Below are 7352 nucleotides of genomic sequence, written 5' to 3'. Positions count from 1 at the left end.
CTTCCCACTCCTCTGCACGCCCACCCCCCCCCCGCCCCCCGCCAAAGGCCTTCGGTTGCTGCTCTGGGAAGTTGGATCTCCCCTGGAGGCGGGGATCAGCTTTGAACTTCGGGCGGAGCCCAGGATGGGGGCCATCCGAGGACGTCCAGAGCTACAAAGGTCTGGTCACCCCAGCCACAGAGCTGCCCCGGGTGCAGCAAGATGAGACGATCGCAGCAGCTCCGCCCCCGCGGAGCGCGGAGAGGGCGGGGTCGGGTAGGTGGAGCCAGCGTGACCTTGGTCACTCTCCCGCCGAGACAGCCCCGGGGGTGGGACTCGCCGTCTCCATGGAAACCGAGAAACAAGGGAATAATACGGTGGAACCGCCCGGCCTGCAGTCCCGCCCCAGAGCCGGCAGGGAGCAGAGCTGCGGAGCCGCCTAGTCTCCTTCGTCCATCGGTCCATTCTTGCGTCTTCCTTTCTGTCCATCGAACGTGCACTGCAGGAGCAGCCACGAGGGAGAAGCCGGTAGGAGACCCCGGCGCCGACCACTCTAATCAATATCCTGCACGATAAGAAGGGGGTGGGGTGGGAGCGGCCTGGGAGGGGTCCCAACCCTGGATGGTACCGAGTTGAGGACACCAGCTGAGCGGTCCTGCCCTGGGCCCAAACGTTCCACCCCCACCCCCTTGCTGACTGATTACTCCAGCTGTCCCAGCGGGAGCGAGCGTGGCCTGCAGACCCCTGGGACCAGGGCCTGTGACTTGGCACCACCTGATCAGCCTGAAATTACCAAGAATCCATCTTCTCACAGACAGGAGTGAGCACAGGTGCAGGGTCCTGCTAGGCCCCTGGAACAAGCATCCTGTGGCACTCAAGCTCCCCCAGACTTCACCCTTGGTGAACAAAGTGCGGGTCTCCTTCAGATTGCTGGTGGGAGATTGCAGTGTAGGGAGAGGGAAGGGGAGTGCTGTTTGAAAGGGATTCTGGACCCACCGAGTTGCTGCAATGTAGGAGCTGTGGGTGATCCCAGTTCCAGAAACTGCAACTTAGGGATGGGTGAGTGTGGTGACCCGGGGAGGGTTTTCAGTGTTAAGGCCAGTGGTAGTGGAAGGAGTGTAGGCAGGCAGGCAGGCTCCAGGCTGTGGTCACTGGAAGCTCTATTATAAAAGGGAGAGGTGGAAGATAGTTGCTGAGGACACAACTGAGGGTGTGGTCAGGGGCTGCAGATGTATGGAGAGAGGGTGAGTTGTGAGGCTCTGGTTAGGGGTCTCAGTAAGGCCTGTGGGTGTGTGGACGGGCGACCAGTCCCAGGGCTTCCCGTGTATAGATGGAAGTGGCTGCAGTGCAGGGCTGAGGGTGTGGTCAGGGAGGTCTCAGTACCAGGCTGTGTTACATGGAGGGAGTTTCAGTGCAGAGCTGAAGGTGTGGTTGGAGACTGCAGTGGGTGCTGTGGGCAAGTGTGGGGAAGACCCTTTAGTGCAGGGCTGAGGGTATTATTGGGGGGCCTCAGTACAGGGCTGTTAGTATATGTGTGGGGCGTGCATGCTGAGGGAATGGCCCGGGCCCTTTGTCCCAGGGCTGTGGGTGTGGTCAGGGGACTGCAGTAAGGGGTGTGGGAGGCACTTCAGTGCAGGGCTGGTGTGGTCAGGGAGGTCTGAGTACCAGGTTAAGGGGTGTGGTCAGTGGGACTAAGGCCGAGGGTATGGAGGGCCAGGGCTAAGTGCACACAGTTGTGAGAGTGTGGACTAGTGTGGTGGTGCTCAGGGTGTGGCCAGGAGGCCTCCATAGAGGGCTGAAGGTGTAGACATTGGGGAAGTGTACTTCAGCGCAGAGCAGAGCGTAGGTGTGAGGATTACAGGGCCAAGGCCACAGTCTCACTTGCCATCATGCCTCTAGGGGCTCATAACTCTACAACCCCCACTCAGGCTAGCCCCTCAATCTCCTGCTCCTCCTAGACTCCACAAATTGGGACGTTACAGCCCCAATGGCTGGAAAGGGGCCAGGAAGCCACGGTTGTGCCCCAGGTGCTGGGAGTGCTGATGTGCCCCACCCGTGAACCCATTCTCCAGCCCAGCCCAGCAGCACTGGGAGCTTCTCCCTGAGCTGCCCTGACACCATCCTGACCTTAGCAACATTCTCCAAGCAGTACCACCCTCCCTTAGCAACTGTCTCCAGGCTTCACAAACTGTGGCCAGGCCAGCCCCAAGTTCCCCTTCCCTCATGTTTTTGTTTAACAGCAAATAGTAACAAGGTCCCAGCTGGGCCAGCTGCACCCCTGCCTGTGCTCTGGCTCCCTTCTCAGCCTGGGCTGGGTCTTGCTGGGTCCTCATGACCCTGAGAGACACACTGTCCTCACTAAATACCTGCCCAACCAGCAGCCTGGCCTGGTCCTGACCCAGCCTGGCATGGAACTCCCAGGGAGGGGGCCCGCTCTGCCACCCTCACTTCCACCCAAGCAGGCCTTGTGCCAGGGCCAGACAAAGCCATGGCCCCAGCTGCTGCTCTCACAGTTTTTCTGGACAGTGCTACTCTGTTCCCAGCCTGGTGCGAGCATCATGATTTCATCTTCTGAACTCCACTCTGAGCCAGGCTGGCACTAAGTGACAGGACCTTTCCTCTCGGGGCTCTTCCTCACGGCTCTGGGGCCCAGTCAGACATTGAGTGCTGGCCCCTTTCTGCAGGCAGCTCCATCTCCAGCTCTGAGGGTATGTGGCAGAAGTGCCTGCAACTTCAACCTTGCAGGTTTTGAGGTAGAGGCAGTGATGCTCTGTGCCTTGCGGGGGGCGGGGGAGAGCTTGGCTAGGAGGTGACCAAGGTGGGTCCCTAACAGGGTGGCATGGCAACGAGCACAGATGTGGCTGGGCTGGAGGAAAGCTTCCGCAAGTTTGCCATCCATGGTGATCCCAAGGCCAGTGGGCACGAGATGAATGGCAAGAACTGGGCCAAGCTGTGCAAGGACTGCAAGGTGGCTGACGGAAAGGCTGTGACAGGGACCGATGTCGACATCGTCTTCTCCAAAGTCAAGTGAGCCCCAGGCATTCCCTGCTTCTGATGTTCCCAGAAGGGGAACTGGGGGGCTGGAACCAGGGAGGATGTGGAGAAAGGGGAAAACTCATGGTGTCCACATACCTGGCAGGGGGAAGTCTGCCCGGGTCATCAACTATGAGGAGTTCAAGAAGGCCCTAGAAGAGCTGGCACCCAAGCGATTCAAGGGGAAGAGCAAGGAGGAGGCCTTTGATGCCATCTGCCAGCTGGTGGCAGGCAAGGAACCAGCCAATGTGGGTGTTACTGTAAGTGCCCTGATGGTCTCGGCTGGCCACTGAGGGGGGTATGGGGAATATTGGCTGGGGTTGGAAGGGCTGGGCTCCCTAACCAGGTACCCCTGGGGGAACTCTGTCCAAACAGAAAGCAAAAACAGGGGGTGCTGTGGAACGGCTGACTGACACCAGCAAGTACACGGGCTCCCACAAGGAACGCTTCGATCAGAGTGGCAAGGGCAAGGGCATTGCTGGGCGGCAGGACATCCTGGATGACAGTGGCTATGTGAGTGCCTACAAGAATGCAGGTACCTATGATGCCAAGGTGAAGAAGTGAGGCCTGGGAAGGCCCCCCCTAGCACGGCTGCCCCTGCCAGAGGCTCAGGCCTGGGCCTTAGGGGCATGTGGAGCAAGAGAGCCCGGTCCCCTCCTTGCTGGATCTGCCGCCCAGCGCTTCCTGCCCAGCCCTATGGGGCCAGCCCACCAGACCTCTGACCCAGACTGCTCTGCATCCCCTTCCCCTTTTTCTTTCCCCCTCGACTTCTGTCTGTGGAGAGTCTGTGCCTATAGCCTCACCACCCCAACCTAGCCCCGGGCATGGCTAACCCCTGCCTGCTTGCCTCATATTTAAGCTGCTGCTCTGGCCAAGTGCCTAATTCTTACCCGGACCTCAATAAAGCCACCTTTTTTACCAATATGGCCTGGTCAGGTATATGACAACAAGGGTAATGACATTCACACCCCACGACCCCTCAGTGTCATCAACCCCTTCCAAGTCACACTCTGCTGATTCTTCCACTGGCAGCTCTGCCCAGAAAAAGACACACACACACCAGGCCCCTTCCATTAGCACAGAGCCAGGCTGAATGAGGATGCTCTATAGGGAAATCAAAAGTCTTTTACCTCAGCCCTGACCTAGAGTTCTGACATCATGGCTATCTTCCCGCAATTAGGGCCTCAGTCTTGGCCTCTCTGCTTTCACAGCAAGGTGGGGGGCGATGAGACAGCAAACTCAGACTGGGCTAAGCATTGGTGGGGCCCAGTGCCAGGCCTCAGCTCTGAGCTTGCTGACAGGCCTCCACTCCAGAGGGCTACCAAGGTGAGTCATTCTGGGCTGCATCTCAGAATATCAGAAAATGCAAGACAGCAGACAGTAGACAGTTCAACTCCCAATTTTATAGCTGAGGAAACTCAGGCCCAGAGAGTGAAGGGGCTTCTGCAGAATAGAGGCCAGAACCATGCCTCTTGCCTCCCTGGCCAGGCTCTTTCTAATACAGCAAGCCCCAACACTGATTTCCAAAAATGAGGCTGGATGGCCAGCGATAGAACTTGGCACCCAACATCAGCCTTTGACAGGTGAGCAGGGTGTCCAACAGTGAAGGGGCCTCTTTTTGCTGATTCCCTCCCATCTGTTCATCATCCCAGGTTGCAGGGCGGGGTGGGGGGGTCTCTCTCTGATCCTGAGAACTCCTGGGAGCTTTCAGATCAACCTTTTCTCCCCTCTGAGGTTCTCAATGTTAGGCCAGAGTTATTCCCAAGTCTAAGGCTTTGGGGCCAACTCTCCCTCCTTCCTGCTGACAAGTGGGCTGGATGGAACTTAGGGACTGCCCAGAGTCCCTAAGAGTGCTAGAAAAAGGCGAAAAAGGCACACATTCACAAATATTTTTTCTTGACCCAGATAACAAAGCAAAGCAGCACAACTGTTTATTCCCTCTCCCTCGGGCTGTTCTAGGATGTTCTTGCCCCAGGTGGCCCCGGAGTCCCTTGAGCCCAAAGTCACTTGGAGCGAGGGTAAAGAGTGGTAGTGTGGCTTGGAACAGAGACGCTAGGGGGTGAGGTGAGAATTAGAGAGCAGAGATCATCACCTGGTCACAGCAGAGCCTTGCCTAATGGCTGACAGTTGTGGGATCCTCCTGACTCCGCTGACCTTGCATTGCCCAGGGAAGAGTTTCAGACAGCGCTACCTCTCCCATCAGCATACAGTAAGAGGAATACTTCCTGCAGCCCTGGGGAATTGGTTTAAATTGCAAGCTTACTTAAATTAGCATAATAGGAGAGAAACCCAAATCCTACGAATTGGCCTGGTCCAGGTTATTAAGCTATTAAGCTGCAGGTGAGATTACCATCCAGTGCTATGGGAGCAGCAGTTTGGCCCCTCCTATGATTGGCAGTGTGGCTTAGAGGAGCCCAGAGAGAGAACTGGCCGAGTCCTGAAACCCCACCTTGTAGGAGTAAAGCCCCCTCTTCTTTAAAAGTGGTTATGGAGCCTGAGGGAAATCAAGGCTCACCCGGAGCCAGGAAGACCCTTAGTCTAGCAGAATCTGGTTCATGGCAGGAACTGACCAAACAATGCCACTTCAGCCCTTCAGTTATCACTGCTCCATCTCCCCATAGCCTCCTCATGGTGGAAAGCTTTGGGTACCCTTGCTAGCAAAGCCAGTTGGGCAAGGAAGAGAGGTTAGGATCTGTGGGATGGAGCCATTAAAACCCTCTATGTATAACTGGCGGGAAGGCCAAACCTCAGAGGGGCCCTGCCTCTCCTTTTGGAGAACTTCCCTGAGGACCTGTTTTCCATCCCAGCCTTGTTTCCTTCTTTCTCCTAATAGTGCCAGGCCCAGGGTGAGGAATTCTTGTCCACTTATTTTCTACTTGCTTCAGGGGTCTTCCCCCACTCCATGTTCCCCCACTCCCACTTAGCCCCATAGGGCAACAACTCTTTGGCCCTTCCCTTGATGCCACCAATCCCTACCCCTGCCCTCTGGACCAAGGGCTACACAGCAAAAATCAGAAACACAGTTGACCTCTGCACGAGTGGCCAGCAACCCTAGAGAGGGGCCTGGCCTAGGGTAGGACCAGCCACTTTCAGTGACAATAGAAAATAGAGCGGAAGGTGACTTAGTCTGGGTCAGGCTCTTTGCTCCTCCTTAGAGGTACCCTGAATAGGTTCTGGGCTAGCATTCTCAGATGTTCATAGGAGAAGGACGGGAGGGCTGGGTTGTAGAAAGAAGTCCGTTATCCCTGCCCCCACCTCCCCTAGCCCCCATTGGCTGTCCAGTAAGTTGGCCTGTGCACTGGGCTGGGACGGTGAAATATGACAACACAGGGCTGTAAGGCTACTAGCTAATGCTACCCTACCTGGGCAAGGCTTAGGCTCTTTGGAGGCCTCTCAATGGGGCCAAGATAGACCCAGGAAAGCGGGGAGGGGGGCTGTTCTTACTGACACTTCCAGAGAAAACGAGCTGACTCTAGCTCCCTCAGAGCCATGCAGCTCAAAGAAACTTATGGCTCTTCTGTGCATGCTCCTTTTGGGAACCTACATAAAACTGAGAGATCTGTAGATTTTATTTATAACTTAGAGATGTGTGATCTTAGTTGTGATCTTCATGTCTCATTATTACAGCAATAGCTCTCCTTCCCTGCACAGCACCTGGGTCAGGGGAGCAAATAAGTGTCTAATCTTTCCACCTGCCTCTCTCTCTGACATGACCCTGAAGATGAAGAGAAGTACAATATGACATTAGGTTAACAGTCCTTTGCCCTCTACAGCTCTCTGGCAACATTAGCTACTTGTGCAACCTTGAAGTAGAGACATACCTAGAGCCACTTGCATTATCTTTTCCCATTGATGCCTAATCAATCAGGATTAAAGAAAAGACTGATCCTCAGTCTGAAATACAAGGTACTGACATGTAAAGTGGATGCTGAGCCCAAAGCTAACTTTCAGAAGCCACACCTCTGGTCTGGACTGCACCAGCCTTCTCTCTCATCTCTCTAGCTCCTCTCTGGTCCACTCCACACAGCCGGAGGTCAATCCACTCTTCTTATAGAGAAAGCTTCTCAAACACAAATCTATTGAATACTACCCATCTGCCTTCCCAATCTAAAGTCTTTTGGGAGCCATGCGACCTAGCTCCTGTGTATCTCCTCTCAGGCCCTCCATTCCCTGAATGAACCATGTTCCTTCCCATTTCATGGCCTTTGCTTATGCTATTTCTCTCTGCAGCTCTCCCCACTGAGCTCTGCCCTCAGTCCTATGCTTTGCCTGGTGACCTCCTATTTATTTCTTCAGGTCTTGGTTGAAAGATCATTTCTTTAGGGGACATTTTCCTGATA

At 55.3% G+C, this 7352-nt stretch overlaps 1 protein-coding gene across 2 annotated transcripts; it reads left to right on the top strand.

The window, feature by feature from the left end:
- The first annotated feature begins 74 nt into the window (after positions 1-74).
- TPPP3 (tubulin polymerization promoting protein family member 3) lies at positions 75-3915 on the top strand. Of its 2 annotated transcripts, XM_060083244.1 has the most exons (5): positions 75-507; positions 2523-2687; positions 2813-3006; positions 3119-3272; positions 3388-3915. In XM_060083244.1, exons 3-5 carry the CDS (start codon positions 2819-2821, stop codon positions 3574-3576), a joined length of 531 nt encoding a protein of 176 aa, XP_059939227.1. In that variant the 5' UTR covers positions 75-507; positions 2523-2687; positions 2813-2818; the 3' UTR covers positions 3577-3915. The 2 variants fall into 2 exon arrangements, with proteins under 2 accessions (XP_059939227.1, XP_059939226.1); XM_060083243.1 differs by lacking the exon at positions 2523-2687.
- Positions 3916-7352: the final 3437 nt, after the last annotated feature.

This window comes from Mesoplodon densirostris, chromosome 19 (assembly GCF_025265405.1).
Source record: "Mesoplodon densirostris isolate mMesDen1 chromosome 19, mMesDen1 primary haplotype, whole genome shotgun sequence".
NCBI lineage: Eukaryota > Metazoa > Chordata > Mammalia > Artiodactyla > Ziphiidae > Mesoplodon > Mesoplodon densirostris.
Note: the sequence above shows the minus strand (reverse complement) of the source record. Positions and strands in the feature narration are given on the sequence as shown.